General features: G+C 33.9%; 1 protein-coding gene across 8 annotated transcripts in view; it reads left to right on the top strand.

Annotated features, from left to right (window-relative positions):
• LOC134257628 (uncharacterized) overlaps window positions 1-23,960 on the top strand; it is a 107,361-nt gene extending 83,401 nt beyond the window's left edge. For all 8 annotated transcript variants that reach the window (XM_062740214.1, XM_062740215.1, XM_062740217.1 and 5 more), the window contains 12 exons: window positions 3,892-4,000; window positions 6,095-6,159; window positions 6,275-6,466; window positions 8,364-8,439; window positions 8,831-8,908; window positions 10,256-10,325; window positions 15,224-15,388; window positions 18,091-18,254; window positions 18,417-18,578; window positions 18,695-18,804; window positions 19,993-20,342; window positions 20,445-23,960. In XM_062740214.1, coding sequence (XP_062596198.1) covers window positions 3,892-4,000; window positions 6,095-6,159; window positions 6,275-6,466; window positions 8,364-8,439; window positions 8,831-8,908; window positions 10,256-10,325; window positions 15,224-15,388; window positions 18,091-18,254; window positions 18,417-18,578; window positions 18,695-18,804; window positions 19,993-20,342; window positions 20,445-22,816 — 3,913 coding nt within the window. In that variant the 3' untranslated portion in view covers window positions 22,817-23,960. The remainder of the gene's footprint in view (window positions 1-3,891; window positions 4,001-6,094; window positions 6,160-6,274; window positions 6,467-8,363; window positions 8,440-8,830; window positions 8,909-10,255; window positions 10,326-15,223; window positions 15,389-18,090; window positions 18,255-18,416; window positions 18,579-18,694; window positions 18,805-19,992; window positions 20,343-20,444) is intronic.
• The last annotated feature ends 1,968 nt before the right edge of the window (window positions 23,961-25,928 follow it).

Below are 25,928 nucleotides of genomic sequence, written 5' to 3'. Positions count from 1 at the left end.
TAACGATATATTTTATAAATATTCCCAAATTTAATCCTTTGTCAACATAACTCACATAGCGAACTTTCGGTATTCCGTTGTAACCGTCAATAAAAAGCTTAACCTAAATCTAGCTCTGACCTGCTTCAGGTACAACCAGATAATATTAAGTTTAACTTTATAATTATACAAAATATGTGAACCTAGACTCAATGAGTATAGGGATATTTTTCTCATAAACTAATGATAACACACAGTAAAATGGACTTATAAATGATAAATTGAATTTTTCATCCACTGTAGTTTTAGAATGTGCCATGAACTTATTCAATATGGGAAATCATAGATATAATAAAATAAAAATTGCATGTCCATCCCTGGCTCTTCACTATAATTATGGTTTTACTCAAATTTACTGTATATGGGACACGAGTCCTTATGATATTATTCCATGTAATCTCATGGGATTTATATAAATGACTTTTTAATGTAAAATGTCTGCCTTACACAAGATGTAGCATTTTTCATAAATCGTGAGGTTTACTTCTCACCTGAAGCAGATGTATACGGACCTTCTGAACTTTTACCTGCATTTTTGGATGTGAAGACACGACTTGACAAGTTAGAATACACTAGGGTTGTGTATCTGTAAATGTCATATGACACTGTGAAAACATTCATTACAACATTTATGCACATACATGCAATCAAATGTCTAGTTGACTGCTACAAGACACAAGAACATGTGTTTTTTAAGACACTGTGGGCTGCCCCCAGTATTAATGACCAGTGCGTTTGGTTAGTGCTGAATTAGTCTGAATCGATTGTCTCGATGGTCTTGGAGGCCTTGGTCAGTAGTTGGTTTGTGTAGAACGTTGTTTAGTGATGCGTGGCATTGTTTAGTGATGCGTGACGGTGAGGGAGACAGACCCCTGACAACTACATGATAAATGTCTCAGACCAACTCATCAGAATGACCGTGTAAAAAAGCTATTTCTGGTGGCCCAAGGTTCAGAGGGTTGATCGAGAAGAAAATATATATGTATTTTGTGGCTGTGGACTGAATATCATTGAATTTGGATTATACATTATGTAGTTTTTAGCTATATGGATTAGAAAGTGAGCTGAATTTGGGGAGTAATGCTTAGAATGGAGCAAGAATTCATTGACGGAAATGAAACATGATTGACTTGTGCTTTACTTCATGGAAGATATTTTTTAGTGAAGGAAACTTTTTGTGGTCCGAAAAATCGTTGAATTTTTATATATATTCTTTTGTTGGATTGAAACCTTTGAAATTGAGTCTTTAAGAAATTCCAAGTTTATTTGAATGGAGAAATGCTTTGTGAAAGTTCATGATTCTGTGCTTTGAAGTTTTGTGTGCGGATTATGTCCTAAATAAATAAGTAAATCAACATTCCAATGGACTTGACAATGTATACCCTGATCAAGAAAAAAGTCTCAAGCATCTGGTAGGCATATGTTGAAATGAAATTAAATAAAAAGAAAGATTTCATCAATAGCTTCCTTGATCAATGATCACCGCAAAAATATGTTGAGAAGGTTTATTGTAAGAAAAAGAGGACTTTTACATAGTTTGTAAGATCAATATGGGTTAGCATGTGGGTATACATAAATGTTCTGTATATAAACAACATTGTAAGAAAAGTACGATACGTTCTACAAACCTTTTGCCCTATTGATATGACACATGCATCAAATTAGATATTATTGTTAGAGTTAAACAACGGACAGACAGATTAAAGAAGTTTATTAATTGATTTATAAAGGATTAGGATAATATGCAGGTTAAGATAAGAATGAGCAATTATTGTCCATTGTGCCAATAAGGGGTCTATCAAATGCAGGTTGAATAGACTGCTATATCCCACACACATTTAAATAATACTAAACTTCTTATAAAGGTATTTCTTATGGACCGTGGCATTGAATTATGTATCAAATAAGGATATCAAATGGGTGTATTGGGAGTATAATTAAATAGAAAAGGTAGGAAGTATATCGAAGAATTATTTTTTTAATTTTTAAATTTTAAACAATTTGATGATAATGATATTGAAATGATGTTACATTTCACTTTAGAAAGAGAATTAAGCTAGAACTCTCTGTGATCGAAAAATTGTATCTTGGTCATTGGCATGCACATAAACTTGTAATGTGGTACAAAGAAACTGTCAAGAGTTTTTATGACCTCCAAAGACACTGACATCAATGCAGTTATTGTACAGGGTTTGACACTATGGGACTGACTATAAGTAGTATGTCATGGTGTTCTATTTATAGAGGGACATAAAGAGTTGCCAATGTACATAGCGATAATAACCTGATTATCAGTCAAAATTGTAGCTTTGCCATTCAGAGTGCAGGCATACCCGGGAGATGGGCAAAATAATGTATATCAATAAATATATGGCCTGAAAATTATAAGGCAATATAAAAAGGGAGAGTAGGGCTTTAAATATCATGGTGAATTTTTCGGTTGAAAGGTCACGAGCTTTAATATTCGTAGATATGATTAATATCAGGTCCGTTTTTAATGCTTTACGTCATGATGAAAAGTTCACAAGTTTATAGCAATCTTCGGAAGACGTTGACTCTACAAAATAGCGGTAAACAGTAAAAGGACGCTTTTGTGCTGGCGGAAAGTAAAATTTGAAATTCCGTTTTTGTCAGTATTTTATATTTTGGGGTCATTAACTTAACCTTTTTTACCAATTGTATAAGTGTTTGTATTTTCCAATAATAATGTGACCTCTCTCTGAATAAATCAAGCCGCACGCAATGTTTCCTATGTGCTTATCAAGTAAATAGTTTTCTATTGGTAGATGAAGGAAAATAAATTCTATATTAATGATATGTTTAAATCATATTTGTGTTAATTTACTAATATTATAAACATTCATTAAGCTTTAAGTTGAGGTGTTTCCTATATATTAATAATTCATTAAATACTCCTACAAGAAGTACATATATATACATGTATAATGTTCTCCAAATTCCGTTTTTGAATGCTTTAAAAAAGACTCGTGCAGAAAAAAAATGAAAAGCTGAAATATCTGATGTAAAAAACTAAAAGGCCTTCAATTACACATTCCTCTATCAGCATAAAGCAAAGGCTGTTCTACATGCAGGAATACTCCAATACTAGAAAACCTCTCTATATTTTAAGTGAATTGTGTTTACTTGGGGAAGATTTGTCAAATTTTCACTAACCACCCCCACTTTCGAGGGTCAACATGTCAGGTTTACACAAGAATTCTAACCAAACATCAAAGGAAGTCAATCTTTAAAGTTAGAAGTCTTTATTAGTCAGTTGAAGAGGCAGAGCTTGCACCCCATTTCAAGTCAACCTTAATTTACTATCGTACATAGAATAGGAGTTAATATGAGGTCATACAATTGTCTAACAATCCCATTACAGATCAAATACCTATGTTCTGGAAAAGACGCATATTCTTGATGCAATTTTAAATGTCTTACATGAATATGAATTATGTCATTCTAGTACAAATCATGACCGCATGTGGCAAAGAAGCAGCCAAAATAGATGACAAACCCTGTCCATACAAATTGTTTGACAAATATTTTATTGGTATAGCATTTTTGTAACATGGTCCCATTCTAACAAGAGTGTGTTAATGACAGCATGTAAACAATTCAAAAGTTCGCTTCATAACCATTGTTGCTATAGCCCATTATTTCTGTTACTTTCATGTAAATATAGTACAAAGTTTTTAACATTTCAGAAAAGAAAAAAAATATTTTTATGACCTTATTCAAATTTTATAAAATTCTTTCATATATACAGCACAGCTCCATGAAGGGAAATTTATAACTTTTAAGTTTTTCTTAAATTGACAAAGATTTAAAGTGTTTGTGTTTGTTTTCTAGGTCAAATAGTTCCATGGGTAAGAAGGAAATGGACCTGGTGAATCCACTGAGACATGGAGGAAATTCTCAAAGACAGTTTATTTTGGAGGGCCATGTGGAATTTGCACAGGTAAGGAAAAAACAGAATATTTTGTCAGTAACCAGGAATACATTATTTTTTTTTTTGGATAAGACACATTGGTATTTATAGAAAATATTGTATATCTGCAAACAAGTGCAACAAAAAAATTGTTTTTGTAACTATAAAAAATTGCATGCTTTGCAATCTAACACTAGGTTAACATATTCTTTTGATCTTTCATAAAAGTTTATCGACTTTTCTAATGGCTTTGAAATACTGAACCATCTATAGCTGGAAGCTTTATATTTAGTTAAGGGGGAAAAAAGAAAGTATTTAGGTTAAAACATCTCTCTAGAGATCTAGTGCTGTGAAGAAGAATATACAGGGTGGTATGTACATATTAGCCCTGTAGGTCTAGAATTCGGTTAGTGTCAGGTATCGACATGGGTCGCAGTAAAACAGGATGTACATATCACAGGGTGACTGTGACCTCATAGTTAAAGGCTACTTAATAGTCCTGAGTTCCAGAAAGAAATTAAAGGGAAGAAATATCTGACATATATTATATATGCGGTGTTCTAGGTCACATTAGTGGCTGAACTAACTGCCTTTGGTCCAGAATAAAGCCTTGCTAATGGTTTCTAAGATCATTATATTTCATACTTATACAATCGAAATCAATTTGAATGGTCCATTTGATTTGTGGGTATGGAGGGAATATTGGTCACATCATAACAATTACTGTAGATTCTCGGGATGATTTATATGATAACACGGTGACTGCTGCGGTCCGTACATCTGTGACAATATGGAGGCAGGTGCTTGTTTTGGATTTGGCTTCTGCTCTATATTTTCTATATGAATGCTCTTAAATGAAACAGAAAATTTGGGATGTCCTTGTGGATTACTCTCCTGCTGTGCTAGAAAACCATTGCCCATAAAAATCGGTCACCTTTATCGATTTAATCGCATATGGTAAAAAAATACTACCTGTCATAATGAGTCTCTTTTAGCCTGCAAAAAATTATAAATTGAAAGAAGACTTCATGCTTAACGATGTCTGTATTTTAAAAGAAATATAGTTTAAATAGAATCTATTCACAGAAAGGTGCATTGGTTCATTAAAAAGTGCTTAAAAAGAAGAAAATTGCTCCACTGAGGAGACATGATTGCTCTTTTAGAAGGCTGCGGCATTGCCAAGCGACGAGATACTCTGACTGGTAGATGTTGGCGATAAGTTTTTGTCATGAATTAGCAAAACCTAACATTTTATGAATGAATATAGGTGTCTGTCGTATATCAATTTTGGACACAAGATAATATGGAGTCAACAAGCTGGAATAATTAGATGAATTAAGGACTGTAGAGATTACAGCAAGGATAAAATATATTTTACAATATTCACAGCTATGAAATGCTAACACACAGTTTGAAGTAATGTGGATAAAAATTTTTAGGCCTCATGCATTTCTAAAAAAATTTTTATTAAAACCTGCATGCATGTTCTGCATATATATTGAAAATTAATCAGAAGAATTTTGATGCATATTATGAATTAAATTGCATTCCATCAACAATGTTTAAAAAAAAAGATTTTAAATAAAAACAATGTATTATTTTGATAGAGGAACTGAAGAGAATTTTTGTGGTTTTGCAAGATTTAAATGCTATCATATTCGACTGTTGTTTTTTTACATACAAAGCGAAGTTCCTTTTTACGCTCTGTTAGATCGGGAGAAAATCTACATTAATACTGTTGTTATTAATCCAGGCTCCCTCCCATAATAGGCTTTATTTTTTATGCAGATGGGAAATTTTTTAAACAAAAAACAAAATACCATCTTAATATGATAAATGACAGACAATAGCCATCATGTGTTAATGACACCAAACACTAGAATTGTCTATTGTTTTCATACATAGCAACTAGCATTTATTATAACATTTACTTTCATTTTTGTCTACTTAGCACTTAATGAGTTTAGTTATTTATTTTCATTGTTGAACAGTTTACATCAACATCAGCAAATAATGACTTTTACAGCTCTACTGCTTCTGTAAAGATATTTTTTGACTATATAAGTATATTCTCTGAATTATGGAGATAAATTCACACATATTGATGTCAGAATTTTTTTTCAGGGCATGCAGACACAAGACAGATATTTGTTTCTCTTCAACGATTTGTTATTGGTGGCCAAACAAAAGTAAGGAAAGAGTTCTGAATAAGGACATTAAATGATAATAATTATCTTAAAAAGTTCTAAGTTTGCTTTGATAACGTAAAGCTATGTACATGACTCCTAACTTTGTTCTATACAGATCCAGCACAACGTTCAAACTGAAGCACAGGATAAGAGTTTGTGAGATGTGGTTAGCGACGTGTATCTATGATGTTTCAGAGGCAACCTTACCGCCAGATAAATCCTTTGTCCTTGGTTGGCCGGTCACTAATGTGGTGGCGACCTTCAAATCTGTGGAGCTCAAGGAACTCTGGCTCAACAAACTCAATGAGTAAGGAACATGGAATTACCTTGACTTGTAATATGTGACCTTGACCTTCTGAAACAAAATTTAGGACTACAAAGAACCTTGTAATAATAGAGGAAAGTTTTTGTGGTCTCTAAATGCTATTGACTTTAGGAGTTAAGTTGAATATCTTTGTTTTAATTAAGTTCACTGTGGACAAATGATAAATGGATTTAATTTTTATATACACATGCTGTTATACACATGTTTATGTAGACTTCCCTAGAATATAGTACAGCTGTTCTCATTTTCTATGAAGTAATATCCATATAATGGGAAAGTGTACTTATAGACTAAATGATGTACTCCCTTTGTACCTGATATGCAATTAATTTGATTTATTTTTGTGAAGAAACTTTAGCAAAATGCATTTGGGTTCTCCAGTTGTCCTTGCAATTAGCAGGTTGTTTAGGAACATATTTTTTCAGTGAGCTATTGTTTACAAACATTAGGCGACAGAAATTTAATTTTTAGTTTTACGGATTTTTTTTCAAAAAAATTGGGTAGGAGGAGGGAAAAAAAAAAAAAAAAAAAAAAAAGAGCGAAAGAGACTGCAAGTTTTTTATCATTCAATTAAGATGTGAACAAACCTTTATGTCTTTAACCATTCGAAAGTCTTTCAAAATCCCCAAATACTTGGTACTTTTTATCAAGCTGATTATTACAATTGTACTGACCAAATTATTTTCTGGAGACAAATTTGATAAAATATTTAGATTAAATCACTTTCAGTAAGTATCTCCATTTTTTAGTTAAAGTATTGCCTTTATCTAATCTCCTTGAAAGCCCTAGGGTATGAACAGAATAAATCAGAAAATGAACCAGTGTATGCAAGAAACTAGCTATTTTTGAAAACGGAAAGGATCATTTAAAAAAAAAAAGATTTTTAAAACAGCAGTAATCGTACAATGATAAAAAAAATGTCATCCATTCTAAGGACTAAAATTAACAATATGTTTTATTTCAATTACATGTAAAAATGGCAAGGTGATCAAGTAAGGCTTACTATTATTCACAAGTTCTGGATTAAATGTTTATCATGTTTATGCAGTAAACAAGCCTAACAACTTAAATAATTTGGTCTTCAAATCAAAATTCCAGCAAACTAATCTCAGAGAGAATAAAGAGATTAATTGAAGACTGTGCATAAAATTATGAAAGAAGCCTTACTACATACCTTTCTAAAATAATACTATAGACGAAACTCTCTTTACTTTTAATGAGGCCTAGTTGAAATGCAATGCCAACTGGCCAAAAACCTCATTGAGAGTGTGGGGCTCATATAAATTAGGACATTTGTGAATGCTGAAGATGCTTTTAATTTACAAATATCTTCAGAATAACACTGATAAACAAACCAAGCATGGCTTGTGTCTCCATGTTAGTTAATATTCTGTGTGAATAAGACGCTTTAAATTACATATTCAGTGCTGCCATTGTCAAACGTTTTGAAGATTTTATTTGATAAATATAATTTTAAAACCAAACTTTGGTGGATATGAAAATTCCGGATTTTTTTTTTTTTTTTAGAAATCGGAAAAAATCGGGTCGGCGGATCCGTAAAACGAAAATTATAATTTCTCTCGCCTTAGATATAACAGACAAATACTCATTACCACCATATTATTGGTTCCATATTATGACTGGGGATGGGTGTAAATGTAAACAAATAAAAACAGACTGAAGATTTCAAGGATGTCCCAAAAGAAATAAATTCCAAGAAATGTTTGAATATGATTTGAAGTTATTAAAATTCACAGTTAAAAATTTTGGAGATTTATTAAAATGTCAATCATTATTTCCATATTAATGATACATAATTAAGACTTAGAAGATTGAAGATGGAAAAAACATGTCTGATCTGCATGCATTATTTTTTCAGGACTATTGAATTGGAGAAAATGAAAGAAGCCAACAAAAAAGTTAAAGTGAAAGTACACAGTAGAGACCTTGATCAGGTAATATATATATACTTACCTGTAAGGAGTTAATTAGAGTTATAAGTACCTAGCTTATCACACCTGGAGTTTCAATCAGCCCACAAAAGGTGTTGTGGTTAATTATGGTCAATTATGCTTGATTAATTGACATCCTGGAATTCCAGGTTTACTCAGACCCTTGTTGAAATAACATGTTTAGGAATGTGTGTTTCAAACAGAAGGTTATAGAGTTTTTATTTAGGTATCAATGATATGGCTACTGTTCTTGTGCAGGTAAATGGAATCAAATTTGATAAGATATGGAAGACTCTTTTTTTAATATATAGAAAGCAGTATTTAATTTTCAATGATTATTGGCCTTTAGACATTTTTTTCTTTAAAACTTAATTTTTAAAATCTTTCTTTTCAGACATGCACACTCCAAATAGACAATCATACCACAGCCAAGGATCTATTGACGCAATGTGTCAGCAAATTCCACATCACTGTAAGTTAATTATTAATTACCTTTAGTTAGGGAATGAAATGTGATTCTGGGGGAAAAAAACAGTATTATTAGTATTACATGTAAAAGTATAAATATTGAGTGATGACATTGAAAGTAAACCAAAAATTCTGACTGGTGCAGCGTTGATGTATTGAATCATATGCCCTCTGTTGTTAGTTTTAATCTGCAATATACCAGTGTAACTACAAGATAACAAAACAGCTTTATTTGTAAATATTGCTTTTTGTTTACAACACAACACTATAAGGTTTATCTGTTACTGCAGGTGATGCATCAAAGTTTCTTTGATGTACTCTAATTTACGTGCTTAACAAATACACAGATTTATCACTTTTTACTAGTATACGTATATAAACTGGGGAATGATGTTAAGGGGTCCCTTGAAATACAATAATGATTGTAATGAAATTATCAGCAATTTGGCAACAAAAAATAGGATGTAAAAAAGAAAATTAGGAAGTGAAATGTTTATATAAATATTACAAAATATTGAACTTGAAAGGGTTTGTTTTTTGATAAATGGAAGCCAATGTCATTGTTGTCATCAAGTTATAAATATCTATTATTTTGAATTATATAATTAGCATATACTAAGAAATACAAAATGAAGTCAATACACAGTTATAGCCTTGCATTATCTGGATCAACTGATACAGGTGTGGGTTTGATGGTGTATATATGACACTGTCCTCTTATCACAGAACAGGGCTATACTGCCTTAAGTTTTGTTTTAGTGCATGACTTAATGACTTCTGAGGCCTGACAGTTAGTCCCTAAGATATACTGAGACTGAGAGTAAGGTTAAGGCTTCGCAGTCCATATAACTAGGGATGATGGTTCTTGTCAACATCCAGAAAATAAAAAAAAACACCGCAATATATTACCCCCACCTGTGTTCTTTCTGAGTAAACCGTTTATCATCTGAGGCTGTGACAGAACAAACACCGGGCCAGATCTTACCTGGACCGAGGAATGTTGGAGGGATTGTTTTTCTCTAATTACGAAGCATCTTGTTGACTAAAAAACACACAGTGTGTGAATCGTAGAGGGAAATTTTTATCGTATTATTTGTGACTTTTATCTCACTTCACATGATTCCTCAAGTGTTTTACACCCTGAATTGACAGGAAATATTTGCCTTTTTGGGGGGTATTATAAGGTTGTGATATGTCACAGAAGGAGTGATGTGTTTAAGCATGACTTGGACAGTTCATACATTAAAAAAAATTATGCCAGGGAAATATGCGTAGAAAACAAAAGTATGTCCTGAATACAGATCTCGAAAGAAGTAATGAGACTTCATGTTTCCAATGTTTTGTTTCTCAGGAATCAGAAGCCAGCGAATGCCAGCTATGGGTGAAAACAGGAAAAGAAGAGAGCCCCTACCCCCTTATTGGTAAGTACACAAATAAAATAAGTGTTTTAGAACTTCATTGCTTTGTGTCAAGCTCCATTTGCTGATTAGTAAGTATCTGACAGAAAATTTGATATATACTGGAGCCTATGCAGGTTTGAGTGTTATTGAGATGCATAGTAACATTTCCAATTTGAGGTATACCTAGCGTTGACCCTTTTTAACTACATGTAATGGATGAAAGGGTCAGGAAATATGTAAGTAAAATGAATTGACAGAAATAAGGATGTTCTAATTTAAAACTTTTATCATGAAACATGACTAGTATTATGAGAATTACAGAAAGTTAGTTGAATTGATGTAGGTATAAGAAGTGAAATAAACAAAAAACGAGGATTTTGATTTTGATTAATGCAATAGAATGCTACATGTACTTGTTCAGTGATATTTCAAATAATCAGGTTGTAGATATAGTAAGTGATAACACATCTAGCTAGCTGAGAGTTCCTCTGGTACATAGTGTCACAGTACCTCTGCAGCTCAGCCAATCGTACCATACATACCCCATGGTCAGCTGGGTGGCTATCTTTAAACACCTGTGCATTTCTTCATTAGGGTAAAAGTGCAGAGGAATGTACTTGTGATAGAATTTAAAAGTGGAAATTTTAAGAGAATTTTTAACCAGGTTATTCTTCTTTGTTACAAGCATGTGAATGATCTGGTGTCTGCGAACTTTTTTGTTAAGTAAATAAGATTGAATTTATATATAACATACATGACCTGCTGTTAAACTTTGAGGTGTCTGTATACGTATACCTATACACGTATTCCTGGGAAACTCTTGAGATGTTTAATTAAGGTATACATTTAAAAGGTGATTAGAAGCACTCAAAGGTAGAAAATGTAGAGCAAACCCTTTCAAAATATCAAATTAAAAAAACCAACTTTATTTCATTTATGATTAGTGCTAGTTTTTATTGCCTTCTATGTCCAGTGCAGTTTTTTGTCGTATAGCGTTAGAAAATGAACTGACAGTCCCATTCCAGCTCTTGTTACTTATTCATAGAGATTAGGTTATGAGGATATTTTTGATATATATAAATCTTATATTATACATGTATATATTCATTAATTTATCTACACCTATAATAACAATGGAAGACAGACAGTCCTTTATACTAACACATGATAAAATTACTACACAGTGAAGTCATACAACTGATGGGTGATATGGTATATAAAAAAAAAAAAGATAAAATGACCTGGTGTGTTTTACTTTTTTTTTTTGAAAGTTATACACTACAGAGAACTTCTTAGTAGTTCCTTGTTCATTTTTTCTGTCCAATAAGTACATAGCGGCAAGATTTTTCAGTCATTGGGATGCAATGTACTCTTAAGGTTTTAATTTACACTCTCTAGAACTTTGTACCTTTATAATGTATTAAAATAAGTCAAATAGATAAAAAGAGTAAAGGAGCACTGAATTTATTTGAAAAATGTATGAAACGAGACTGTTTGCACGAGACTGTTTGCACGTGTACTTCTAAACGTGAATCTAAAACGCGACCCGGTCAATATGGAGTTATATTTAAACTAGATCAGGATCTATAGACTGCACGTACGTTTCACTTTTTTAAATTGAAGTTTTAATTCTCTTTTTTACTTCTTACCAGCACAATAACCTCTTCACACGATTTCTAAACCTTATCATCACAGTTGGCGGCCTTTCTCATTGAGAGGTGTCACAAGACAGACTTTCTTGGGGGATGAATTTGACCCACGTTTGTGAACTGTGTTGGGTTTTTGGCATGTTTAAATTCTCATCACATAGAAAATTAAATCTTCTTAAGGGAGTTATCGGATCTGTGCTAAATTCTTGTCTCCTTAGAAAAAATAATAATCTAACAAAAGGGGGGGGGGGGTGGGGAATTGAAGCTTGAAAAGGGTATTTGGGATCAAAAATCTTGTATAAAATTAAATAAACTATATATAACTATATAAAACTAAATATTGTACATTGATTGATCTATATAATTTAATGCATATTCCTGTCTGTGTCTTTCAAGTACCATTGAGAGACCTAATTTTGTATTTATTACGTCCCTTTTTGAGCCAAAAGTCCTCTTTGCAGGAGGCTTTAGGTTTGAGTGTAATATATGCATGTATAAGAGAAACTTTTCATTCATGATCCCTATTTTTTATCATTTAATATTTTATATGGGTCTTTAAGTAAGTGTATGAAATTTTCTGTCTTTTGTGTGTGACACATTAGATGCATTTTAGGCATTTGATGAAGCATTTTATTGGCACCTTTATGTAGGGCAGATCATATTTTAAAGCATGGTTTCACTGGGTTACCACATAAACAAAATATTCTTTGAAAAGAAGGTGCTGAAGTTAAGTAAATGTTAAAATTAAAAAAATTGACAATAATTTCAAGGTCTGTAAAGAGTTTTACCCATGCATACATTGATCAAATTCATATGAAATATATTGTACAAAATTTGGTTCACAAACATGCTTTGAATTTTAATGACATAGTTTCTTTGGTGTAAAAACATAAAAGATAGTTATTTTACCCAGATTTGGGTGGTATTTGTATGTACAACCATGTGTCCTATGTCAAAATGTTTTTCCTTAAAATTCACAAACAGTATGTGACATTGAATACCATTTTCAAACTTCACATATTTGATTAGAGAGTATTTGACCTAGTGGCTGCATGAGAAGTGTTTTGGTCTCTGTTTAGCCCAAACTTTTCCACGCAGTAAATATAGAACAATATACCCACAATCACATTGGATAAAAGTTCAATCTTTATCTTTGTCAACAGTACTGGTCAATGTTTACAAAACTTCAACTGATAGGCAACACATGAAAAAATCGTGTATTTATAAATATAGAGATATATATCGTACATACAATCCAAGTGTCAATACACAATTACAACTGGACCATACATGTAGCCAGTTTTTAGCCCTGTGGCTGCGTTCTTTGATTATTATAATTCTGTAAAGATGACATTTGATTCAAATTTTGGTACATGTAACATATAAAAAACAAAGGTATGTACAGTCAAAATATTTTATTTCTTTAATTAAATTGTAGATTTTTTAAATAAGAAAAGTTATATTAAATTCATATTAAATCTATTAAACAAAAAGTGGACTAGAATGTTGAACAATTTATAATGAAAATTTCTCCGTTTTTGGCAAATTAATTTTTTTCAGAAAATAAGACCTAGCTGGCACCTCTAGGGATTAACCGAGTTATTTTTTTCTTTTTTGGTGTAAGCAGTTTAAATGCTCTAAATATGAACTACATCAGCAGGCAGGATTTTATAATGAAGATGTTTTTCTGACCGTATTTCACCTCTATCAATAGTCTGTTTATAATTTTGAAATTTATTTGTTAAAACATAAAACACAGTGAATCCAATATTAAAAACGACAATTTTGACACATTAAAGGATTTAACAGTTGTTATGAGCGTCGACATATACCACCTTGTGCCACGACTTGCGGAGTTCACAAAGGTGCTCTACGTCGTTTGTTTTAATTTGTTTCTTTTTTCACCCATTCATATTTTGTGAGGGGTATCTATTAAATGGGAGTGGGGTCTCATTTATATAATACCTGTATTGGTAATAAGTCACCCAAAACAGGTGTAAACAACCAAATTCACATGGTCGCATATTTGAAGGGGAAAAAAATCATTAGAATTGATCTCAAATTTCAGTTTTTAAAAAGAATAACTTCTTTTTATCAAGAAAACTTAGTATGCTAAACTTAGTATGCTTTTTTGAAGTTTTACGGGTGTGTTAATGAAATTTTTAAGTGGGTGCAAATTGAAATTTTCCTGATTATAGGACAGCATTTTATTACATCATACATGTTGTAGTGTAACCTTACCATTCAAGCATTTTTGTGAACATGATGACCCTACATGCTACAATCTACCTTTATTTGGCATGTTTCATTCATTTTGTCTCCTACAAAGAAAAATTTCTGGAGACTTTTAAGTTATTTCACAATTCAAGACTGTGTGGGTGGAATTAGAGTTGTCCTTGGGTTCTTTAAAGAATTTAAATTCCGGTCAGAGCTTTTGTTTATTTAAGCAGGTATGTTTCCCAATTAAAGAAATAACTTAAAATTCATTTTCTGAAATAAATTATTCAGAATAAACCAGTCCTTAAAATTCTTTGTATAATTAACTCAGGTTGAAGACTGTCTGGTTTTCCCCTACCAAAATTATTTTCTTTATTCCATTAAAGAATTGGTATGTATATATGTTACATAAGTAAACAAAAAGTTACAGTTGTTTTTATTTCCCCCCAAAATGTTTCAGTCCTCTGAGCTATTCAAGTCATGATTATATTATTAACTAGCCTGGGATAATCCATAGGAAAATTCATGGATCACTTACAACCTAGATAAGAGGTGTACAGGTAGTTGGACTTTGTTTGTCATGCAGAGCTTGAATGACAGGTAGAGTGTCTATAGCAAGACACGCCCCCCAATACAGGTAAACACAGGTATTCAGGTGTCACGCCTGAACGACCATCTAGTCACATCGATGTCAGAAGACCCTGTGTTGTCATTTTGTAATAACTTGTCTTCAGATACACAAGGAGCTGTTTTCAGTTTGTGCCAAGTTTATTAACCTACGATAATTTTTTATTGACCATGTGGATTAACAAGTTTATCTGTTTCTAAAGAAGACTCCACATTAAGTTGTGATTAAAAAAAAATATTTTGGAGGAAAATATTATGCTGTTTTTGATAAAAGGTTAGTGTGATCTGAATGTATAGGCGAGAAGTGTTTTGTAAAGTTTTTGCGGAACTACTTGACGACGGATTTCCTTATACGCACCACCTGACGAGTTTCAGCAGCTTCCAGTAAAGTGTTCTAATTGTTTGTATATAATTTTCTGTTTTAAGGACATGAATTGCCACACAGTATAAAGTTCAGCCAGTTACGAGATCTAGCGAAAACTGACGACCCCATGGTGTCATTGGATGGAATGGACCCCGAGGGGGAGGGGAAAACTCCCGAATTCATCCTCCAAAACAGGCTAAAGGGATCCAAAAAACATCTCAGCTTTGGTCAGTATTTTAACAGTACTAATTTTAATTCAAGTTTTCTGAAAAATATACTATCAACTCCTTCCCATTTGTTATATTTTTGGAAAGAAATTTTAAATTTATAGAGGAAAGTATTATATGAATTTTTATCAAAAATAATTTTTAAAAAATCTTCAATTTCATTCTTCCAAAGTTTTATTGGTCTACTTTTCCTTTGGTATAGCTTGACTTACTGAGCTAATTTTATTCAGATTCTTGAATGGGATATTTAAACTTTTCAGTTTTCTTGTGTATAAACTAAAAACTGGAGTCCTTATGGGGACCTGTACTTGCATGTGTTATAATCTTAGTACTAGGTATGGATTAAGCTCTATCATCAAACAAGTATATCTGCAGGGCATTAAATTTTATAAATAGCTACAAAAGATGTTTTAATTCCTTAATCTGGTATAATCATGTGAAAAACACCAACCAATGTTTAAAATTACACAATATTACTCTATTTCCTACTCAAATAACATTATGTTACCAAATCATATGACATAATTTTAAAGAGTAGCAGGGTACTTGTTTGTATTGAAATGTTTATTTAATAGTACATGTACTGAATATTTGAAAATGTTGACAGTATTTTTAACAATTCTGACAGCAGTTAGGGCCACTTGATGAATTTATGCTTGACAATTTTTCCTTCCTAGATTTAATATTAGCCTTGCAGTCATAAATTTCAAACTCTGCAGTCACTAAAATTATTCCATACCTGACGTATAATATACGCTGTGTAAAGATTTTTCGTCCTCTCATTAGCTATGTTCCAAGTTTATAATTAGGAGAAAATTCATTCCTCTAGGCATGCTCTACTGTGAATGATGAAGTTTAGGTTTTCTGGAAAAATATATAGTGACCTATGTGGTCCAAACAACACCTGTTGTCTTTACTTCATTAATTTCTGACGAATTTAATCTAAAGTAATAAATATATACGTCCCCTAGTAGATATACACAGATTTAGAGATTTTGCTTGACCAGATGGCATTTTAGGGATAGGTAACACTGTTACAATATGTTAATAAGCCACGCTTGATTTCTGAACCATGTAAGTAAATATTTTTTATGCTCCAGAAAACTTTCCATATTTTCTTAATGTGTGTATCTGGAAAGAATGATGAATGAATTATATTTGTATATGAGTATATAAGATTGATTGGCACAATAACTTTATTCTTATCTTTAAAATAGTCAAATCTGCTGGCACCTATCCCAATTTACGAAAATGACAATTTATGTTATAAAGACCGCAATGACTCTTGAGATTTTTTTTATTAAGGTTGTAGTTAACATTGTAACTGTTGGGGGTTTCGCGTTTTAACTAGCCGATCTCTGTCACAATCGTGGATATTTTTCCGCTGTTAGAGTTCAGCTTGGTAGGTGGCATCTACTAAATTTTTGGCACTTGGCCCAAGTGTTCAAAAAGAACATCCTCTTGTGGTCCGACCAAATTTTATTGTCTTAATGGAGATTTCTTACATTACTTAATTTGTAAAACGCGACTTTAGATCCTTCTTCTCTTTCTATTATTAGCAGATTTTGCTGTAATGAACTGTTACGAACAATACAATACATTTGGTTGTTGAAAATCAGAGGCATAAAAATGCAACCCTTACATTCTATTGTAATATGTCATTATGCAAATAGAGAAAACCAAGATTGATGAGTATTCTTGACTTCATCTCTTTTTCAAAACCATAATTTTCATTTCTCTATTGTTAAATTTTATTCTAATGGCCCTGTGAATGTTCATTAAGAGTGTCGATTATCCAGACAACACCTTCAGTTGCCAAGAGTTAGGAGACCTAGTGACACAAGTTTGATAATTCATTAGACAGAATGCAAAATTTATGATTTTTAAAATGACAAGTCAGCACGGAAATGATCTTGAGAAAGTTTATGACATATATATCCCAAAAGTTCTGGACGGTGCTGACCTACATGTATTTTATTTTTCCGCTCCTGTTTTGAATGTTAAAGTGGGCTCTTGAAATAGTTTGGCAGGGGACTAGAAAATTCCAGCTCCATGTTAGGAGGAGATCTACCCTGTTTAGTCCACTTATGTCCATACTTATCAAGATCTCTTGTTTATAACCACAAGTCATTCATAAAACCTGGCTGGACAGAAAAACAATTTAAAGAGCTTTTTTTCTCGGCCAATTCAAAAAAATTATCAAGTGGACAATAGATTCCTGCATGGCCGGACTTTAAAAAGAAATGGCTTAATCCTGGATTATATTACTTAATCTTTTTTCCTCTAAATGAAAGAATCTTGTTTTGAAGTCTGTGCTCTTCACTATGGAACTGTGTCAAGGAATTTGGGGATGAGTGAAATGTTTTTTACCATTTTGGACGCAGGAGTGGGAGTTTTAATTCTTTCAGAAGGGGTTGTTTTGAGATCCGATATCAAAACATGGTTTAAAAGTAAAAGCTGGTTAGAAAAATAAGTTAGTGTGTATCTGTACAAGGGACACATCACATGCCTTGGGCCTTTTCTCTAATGATCAAATAATACAAAGCGTTGCAACCATGGTGGCCGTACAGAGATCAATAAGACTGTATCCATGTATGTAAATGATGCTTCTGAATCCAAGACTGATTACTTCTTAGACAGGATGCATATATAGGTAGTGGACAACTTTGAAATATATTCATTTTCCTCTTTTTCTTTTCCAGATGAGAGCAATAAGGGGAATAAGTCCAAGACTAAAAAGTCTCCTTTCAACTTCTTCAAGAGAGGGAAGGATGACAAGAATAACAACACGACTCCACCCGGCAAACTGTTTGGACATCCGCTGCAGGATGTCATGCAAGATGGGCAACTGCCAAAAGCTGTTATGGTGAGAATCCAAATTTTTTTCTTGCTTTGCAAAATGATACTTCTTGTAGACAGACTCTCTACCCACCAAGAAGAAAAAGAAAATTGAGAATTTTCTTCAAGAAAAATAGATTTAAAGCAAATAAATTGAGGTCATTAATAAAGTAAAAAAAATCAATTTCAGGAATTGATGAGGCTGGTGATAATAAATGGCCCATACACCAAAGGGGTGTTCAGGAAGTCCTGCAATATCAAGCTGGCCAAAGAACTTCATCAGAAACTGGACGAGGGCCAAGAATGTCTTGATGAGGAGACACCAACTCTGGTCATTGGACACCTACTCAAAGTAAGTTTCCTTATTCCACAATAGATAAAAAGGGGAGGGTTAAAATTTAGTGAAAGACCAGGTGATTTATAGCTATTTGTTGTAGAGAATAATAGTTTTGTTTTTGTGTTCATTAGGAATACCTCAGGAGTTTACCACATTGTCTTCTATATGAGGAGTTCTTTGAGGAATGGATTAGTCTTACTGAAGAGGAAAACTCCCCCCAGAAGCTGGAAAAAGTCAGAAGGTAGGCAAAAGAAAAGATCTAAGACAATTTGTCAAGTTCTCTGATCAGCCATTAACCGAAATAAAGTCTTCTCAATCAAGTGATATGATAGCGTAATTATTACCCTACCACCACTGTAGGGCATGAAAATGTTTTAAGTGAAGGCCAGCACAATAGAGCTAAGTGTTTAACATGTGTTTTGTTAAGTGACATGAAAGGCTGTCCACAGGTCTTGTATGTAGAGAGACTTACAAGACACTGTAAAATGCATGTTCTCCCTGCCATAAAATGACATCTTCTTTTGATGACTCAGGCCCTATCTTGATCTGATCTCTCACATTTATTTCCCCCCTATTTTGGAGATCTGATCTATTCATATAGGTATGGATTGTCAATTTCATTGAAAGATTTTAAAAATGGCCCCCAGTTATTGTTTAAAGTTTGATAGTTTTACAGGTATATGCCCTAGAAGTCCTTGTGTGTGTAATTTGTAGTAGATATATCTATATATACATACGTAGGTGTATGTGACCATTCCCTATTATCAGGCCCTTTATTTATTTTATTGAAACATAATGGCGAATTCATTTAAGCATGTTAGAACCACAGGAATTTTAAAACCTGACCAAGTTTCCAGGCCTTTGGATGTACCGATTGACTCAAAGTTTATTCTTCTGTCATTTAGTGATGGCATTAACAAAACCACATCCATTTTAGGAAGGACTTAATGTCCGATCTTTAATTAGACCAGATGACCACAGCGCTTTGAAGTCTGGGGGCCTGATCTTCTTTGGTTTTCCGTACCCTGTAATTGACTCATCAATTGCCCGTTATAACAGTTTAGGGTGATGGGCAATTGATTCTTTGTGTAAATAGAGGATGATTGATTCGAAATCATATGACTCCTCGCTTCGCAACATTTATCACTACGATTGCCATCTTGACGTCTTTTATGTGTGAAATTATTCAAATATTTCAAAGATCTGGAAATGAGTCAGTTCCTCACATATATTTTAGGAAGAATAAAATCAAGCTTCCTCATTAAATTCAATATTAAAAATCAATTAAAAAAATATTTTAATTTCATATTTCAAATTGATTTATAAATCAATGAACTATTTAAATATGGTGCCATTCCTATAAATACGGCTAATTAACTGCACTTCCTCAGACATGAGAATAGCTTATTTTCTCATTTCTCTTTCACAGTCTTCTGAACAAGCTTCCTGAAGGTCACCGAGAGCTCCTGAAGCACTTACTGTGTGTCCTGTACCACATCGATAAGAACCACAAGGAGAACATGATGACCTCCTACAACCTCTCCGTGTGTATCGCTCCCAGCATCCTCTGGGCCAAACAAGGGGATGACCCCATGAGGGCCCTGGCCATGGCTAAATCCCCTCAGCAGATTGTGGAGTACCTCATCGTCAACTGTGTTGAACTTTTCGGAGAGGACGTGATTTATCTTTTTGGGGACTTACTGGAGCACAAGATTAGGCAGGACTCCAGCACAGACTCTGATAGCATGCACAGCGTGCTCAGCATGGCCGACTCAGCCAGTAAGTACATAAAACAGCAGCGTGCTACATTGAATGTCAATTCTAGAAAGGAATTTTTACAATTTTTTTTAATAAAACTAATACATTCCTTTGTTTTTTTAGGTGGTATCATGCGGCATGACGACTCATCTGTTGATAGTTTGGAGAGGATGTATTTTGACGATTCCAGTCCGAACCTCGCAAAGAGTCACATTTCTCCTTCTAGTCTTAGTCGCGATTCAGGACTGTACAGTTCACAGGAAAATCTGGACAATGCGGCTAAAAGTCGTGTGAACACCACCCTTGTCAAATCAAGGAGTGGCTGTCACCTGTACTTTGAGGATGAACATGTGACTTATCCTGCTGAGATAACTGGTCCTATGACGAGATTATCTCGAGAACGCGAGAACAGACTTCAGAGACAAAAATCTGTGGCTGAAAGCACCCCACCCACCTCACCCCAGTCAAAATTCTCCTACAGTTCATTAGACAGTTCTCTGACGGACTCCATGAGTTCATATCTGAACAGACAATACAGTAAAGACACAGACAATAGTGATCAGTGGTTCACAGCAGACGAGAGCTTCCGGGAGTCATTCGAATCCGCTCGCAGTTTTAAAGACGATTCTTCAATCAATTTCCAAAGATCAAACAGTCTGACCATGAACATGCCAAAATCTATACAGAATGTTCAGTACTTAGTGTCACCACCGGTTTCACCCCGGAGCAAGAGAAAGTCAACAAGTTTGGATTTACATTTGAACTTGTCCCAAACCAAATCATTTCCATTACCTCGTTCGTCATACTCGCAGGATAAACTTTCTGATTCTACTTCAACGCGTTATGGACAAAGTGCTATGGATTTGTCACATTCAAGTAGTCCTCTTAAACAGCTTTCTAAATACACTACCCCGGGGTTGGGAACATCCCCACCCCCACATGTTGTGCTACAGCAACATAAATCAGTGCAAAAACCAACAACAAACACACCAATGCGTGCCAGTTATGATAGTGCTATTATTTCTCAGTTTGAGAAAGACACCTTTAAAACAGAGGCCCATGTTACAAAGCATGTGCCCACACCAAAAAGTGATAGTGACAGTGATGTGACCTTGACAAACAATTCAGATAGTCCCGCTGTGTCAAGGCCAGAGAAACCACCTTCATACGACGAAGCCGTCAGGAGGAAAAACATGATCGAAAAAGGACTCCCTTTGGAAATTTCTGAACAGGACATTCAAATGGAAAAGGAGAGGCAAAAGCGAGCCAAGAATTTATACGAGGAATCGATTCGTAAAATGAATGCACAGGAATCTACACCTAGGAGGCTCTCATTGGATGAGTCGACAACGTCAGAAAGCGGAAGTGAAAGTACGGAGGAGGACGTGTATGTGTCTTTGTCTCAGAAAAATCCCAAGCAACTGTATGAGGAATCCATGAAATTGTTTGAGGAACAATCTCAGAGACCTACTCATTACGAGAACAAAAACATTTCAAATGTGAATGCCACCAATATTCAGAGAAGTTCTAGTGACTCTGCAGAGTATGTGAACAAAGTGAGCGTGGTCCCTCGCCACCGCGAGGCCTCCCCTAACTATCGAGTTCACTCGACACATAGAGACTCCTCCCCCTCAACCACAAGGCTGAGTCATTCCTCATCTAGTGTGTCAAATAGTTCATCAGAAACAGTGACTGACTCACGACAAAACTCACCAAATCAACGAGACCGTTCCGAGTCGAGCCCCGTTATACCCCGCCATCATTTTCCAAAGACAAATCCTTTAACATTTAAAGCCAACTATGGTTCATTAGATAGTGCTCAATCCTCATCTTCCCTTCATACAGAACAAAAAGTTAACAATCCTCCTGTTTTGAGAAGCAGTGCAAAAAGATCCCCACAGAAAGAACTTGGTGTAAAATCAATCCCTAAACCTGAATTAAGTGTTCATAATCCAAGCTCAAAAGGAAATACCCCAATTCGGGAAAAGCGTATGGTTAAATCACATGACTTTGTAGACAGTCCAAGAGCTAGTTCTCCAAGGACAGAATCCCAGGAGTCTCCAAGAAGGAACCTGACAGTGCTATCTAAATCACGAGACTCTACCGTCATCGCCAACCATAGAGATCTGTACGCAAGGTCCAGCACAGCTCAAAATCGTTTATCTGCCAGTATGGACAGTGAAAAATCACAGAGAAAACAAGATCTTCCCTGGAGTGTGAAATCATTGAAACAAATCTATGATGGAGCTAAACCAGGTAGTGACAATGTCAAGGACACTAGTGCTCGTCCCCCACCCCCTCCCTACCAACCTCCCCCACCTTTTCGACGACCGGACACCTCGAGATTGAGCATGTCCAGTCAGAGTAGTGTAGGGAGTGGGAGCACGGGGAGGAGCACCCCACCCACCAAAAGTTTACCATCCCACCGACGGCTGGGGGGCCCCCAGGCCTTCAGTTACCGCACTGAGGAGGATCCAGATATCTCATATGTGTAAAAATCACAAACTTGAATCAAAAATCATGTCACTTGTTTCACTGCCATGCAGTTCATATGTTTACAAATGATTGTCAAAATGAGGCAGCTTTTGTGTTGTGACAGGTGTCATGCAGGGAGATCCTTCAAGTGCTTTGCTATTAATATTAAATTTGTCAGAATTAAACTGTGATGCTTTAGGTCCGCAGTGTTTAAGAAAACTGGCTGTGGTTATATGAATTCAGGGAAATTCTGAGATAAGGCAATACTGTTATTAAGGTCATTTTTCTATATATTTTTTGTCATGTACTGATGATGATATTAAGTTTTCGACATAAAGAACTATTCATTTACTTAAATGAAATACTCTGAACAAGAAATTTGTAAATAGTTGTCACTTATACCAAATTACCTCAAAAATTTTAAGCTTGTTATAATCAATATCTTTGTTATTTCCTCTATGTCACTTGCTTATAATTATTATAAACATTGTTATACTTGCAATAACTCAACACTGATCAAGTGTTCAAAGGGGAATAATTTGTGAGAGAGTGGTGCGTGTGAGAAAATTTTGTAAATATAGTGAAATTGTACATAGTGTATATTCTTGCCTAAGATAAAGGGAAGAATGACAACGAATATTTATTTTTATTTTGTATAAAATTCTTCAGTTGAATGTACATTGTTTAAAAACCAAGTGCCAATAATCATTTTGTAAATATGTAAATATCTTGTAGAACACTGGTGCTTTAACTCTATGCAACATTCAAACAGCATTTATCAATCATTGTGTGGTGTTTACCTCCCTTTGTTGGTTGGAGTTGTCTTTCCCTATATAGGGTAACGTTTGTCACTTCCATACTTTTTTTTTTTTCGAAGAGAAAGTACAATCTAGCTGAAAAAAAACTTTTCTGTTTAGTCACTTACAATTGCAGCAATTCAAACAAGACAAAATTGCAGCAGAACAAATATTGATTTTAACAAATTTTCCATTTTTTATATTTTCCTAATTTTTATAAAGATGTCTGCAGAGTACCAGTAGTGAATGTCCTGTTGTCATAGCAACATGCAATATAAGTGTTTTATATGTACCTCATATTATGGGACGCTTCACTCAGTGCCCCATTTATTATTAATATGAACAATTAAAATATACTAAAAATTAATATCATTGTCTTTGTGTTTTATGGTCAAAGAGGTTGAGACTGAAATCGACATTCAAGGGGAAAAAGGAGAATTAAAAAAAAACAGGATGAGGAATTTTCTCAGTGTTAATTATGCAGAAGGAAAAGCAGAATATTTTTTTTTTTTCTATGTAAGTGTGTCCTTGCTATGAAATGAGATCTTCCTTATGAAACACTGATTAGTAATAGCTTCTTTGTTGGTCAGGAAGCTGTGCAGGAAATCACAACAAAACGTCCCTGTAAACAGTCTCAAGTAAAAAAAGTGGAGTACATTTATATGACTTGGTACTTAGAGATTTTTTCAAGGAAGATGTAGACAGGGGATTTTTTTTTATCTTGTAGAAAATAAATTTTATGTAGATCCCTTTCAACGTGCCTTCCATACGAGTTGAGTACTAGTGAAAAATCTGACATTGGGAAAATGAATGCAGAACTTTGTTTTGTGTTTGTTAAAAATAAATTTGTTAAAAAATAATTCCACTTAATTCAATCGTTGTCCTTGACAAAGAATTCATACTAAACGTAACCTGATACCTAATCACTACTGAAAGTACATGTACTCTCAAAATGATGACCAAGATTCTGGATACAAAAAAGAATTCATTTGACCGATGTAAAATCATTTCTGTAAAGGCCAACAGGATTAAGTAGATGATGACTTTTTTAAAAAATGACATTTCCTTCAAAAGTGCATGTTCAATTTATTTTGAAAAAAGTGCAATCCTTGTCTTTAAAAAAAAAGAGACAGCAAAATTACCAGTTGAAAGTTCAGTACTTGCATTGAAAAACAAGCTAGTAGATGAGCAATGGATAAGAAAGTGTTTAAAAATCAATTTTCGGTCATTGGAGCTGTCAAAAGGTTTAACATTTTCAATGAAATGAACTTAAGTACGAGAGTCTTGGCGAGGCTGTAGAGTACGTGACTTCATTAATTTGTCCAAAATTGATTTTGTAAGGCTACAAGACATTTTCGACTTCTAGTGTCTCACTTTTAGAGTGCAATGCATTTCATGATGACTACCAGCAGTTAGTACTAGTAACCCCAAATTTAAGCATCAAACTTTGCTAAAGAAGAATATATACAGTATCTACTGAAGGAAGGAGGGGGGTGGGTGGTCGAGTCAAAATATTTAAAGGAGAAAAAGAGCAATGTAATTTAACGTGATATTTTTTTAATATTCACTCTATCAAAAGCACGACTGTCATAATTTGCCTTTTTTGGGTCGGATTTTCGAAAACGGCGAACATTGATTTATCATCCATATTAAGAAACAGTTAATTATGATTAAAGAATAATTAATGTTAAGCTACAAATGTCAGAGAGCGTATATAAATCTTCATTGAACTGACCATAATTTATTGATAAAGCACAGGGGATTATCAAGGCCCGTCACCACAAAAACCACGTTTATAAATCTATAAATATTCCTTTGAATGGAAAAGGTATTTTAAGGTTTAGATAAATGGATATTTGAATATCATAAATGTCATAAACATAAAAAAAAACTTCATTTTTAAAAGCAAAGACCCGAGAAAAACACTTAAATTGTTTATTTTGTTTAAAAACAAAAACCAAATCTACGATTTAATTGAGGCCCCCCTGTATATCCTTGACGTCACTTTAAGAGGAAATGATTTCTATATAACCATTCCCATTCAAATCTTTAGGTAAATGTTATGAATCAAATTCAATAGGAAACATAAGTTCACCGTGGAAAAATTAATTTGCACTCCCAGTGACCAAGGGTTGCACCGACCAAACTCGGTTGGCACCTTGGCTTTTGAAGAACAAAATCAGGGAACTTGGCGGTTTTTCTGGTACTGCAATGACGTATAGGCGGCGCTGTTCCATGTAAAAATCAGTTTTCAACAGTTGTAGAAGTCCAACAGGCATGCTATGTATAAGTTTCTTGGAATAGTCCTTAGACATGACATTTAAGACCAATTTTA

This window comes from Saccostrea cucullata, unplaced genomic scaffold (assembly GCF_032062105.1).
Source record: "Saccostrea cucullata isolate Sc308-1 unplaced genomic scaffold, CSIRO_AGI_Scuc_v1 ctg871, whole genome shotgun sequence".
NCBI lineage: Eukaryota > Metazoa > Mollusca > Bivalvia > Ostreida > Ostreidae > Saccostrea > Saccostrea cuccullata.
The sequence above is the reverse complement of the archived record's forward strand: the minus strand, read 5'-3'. Positions and strand labels throughout refer to the sequence as shown.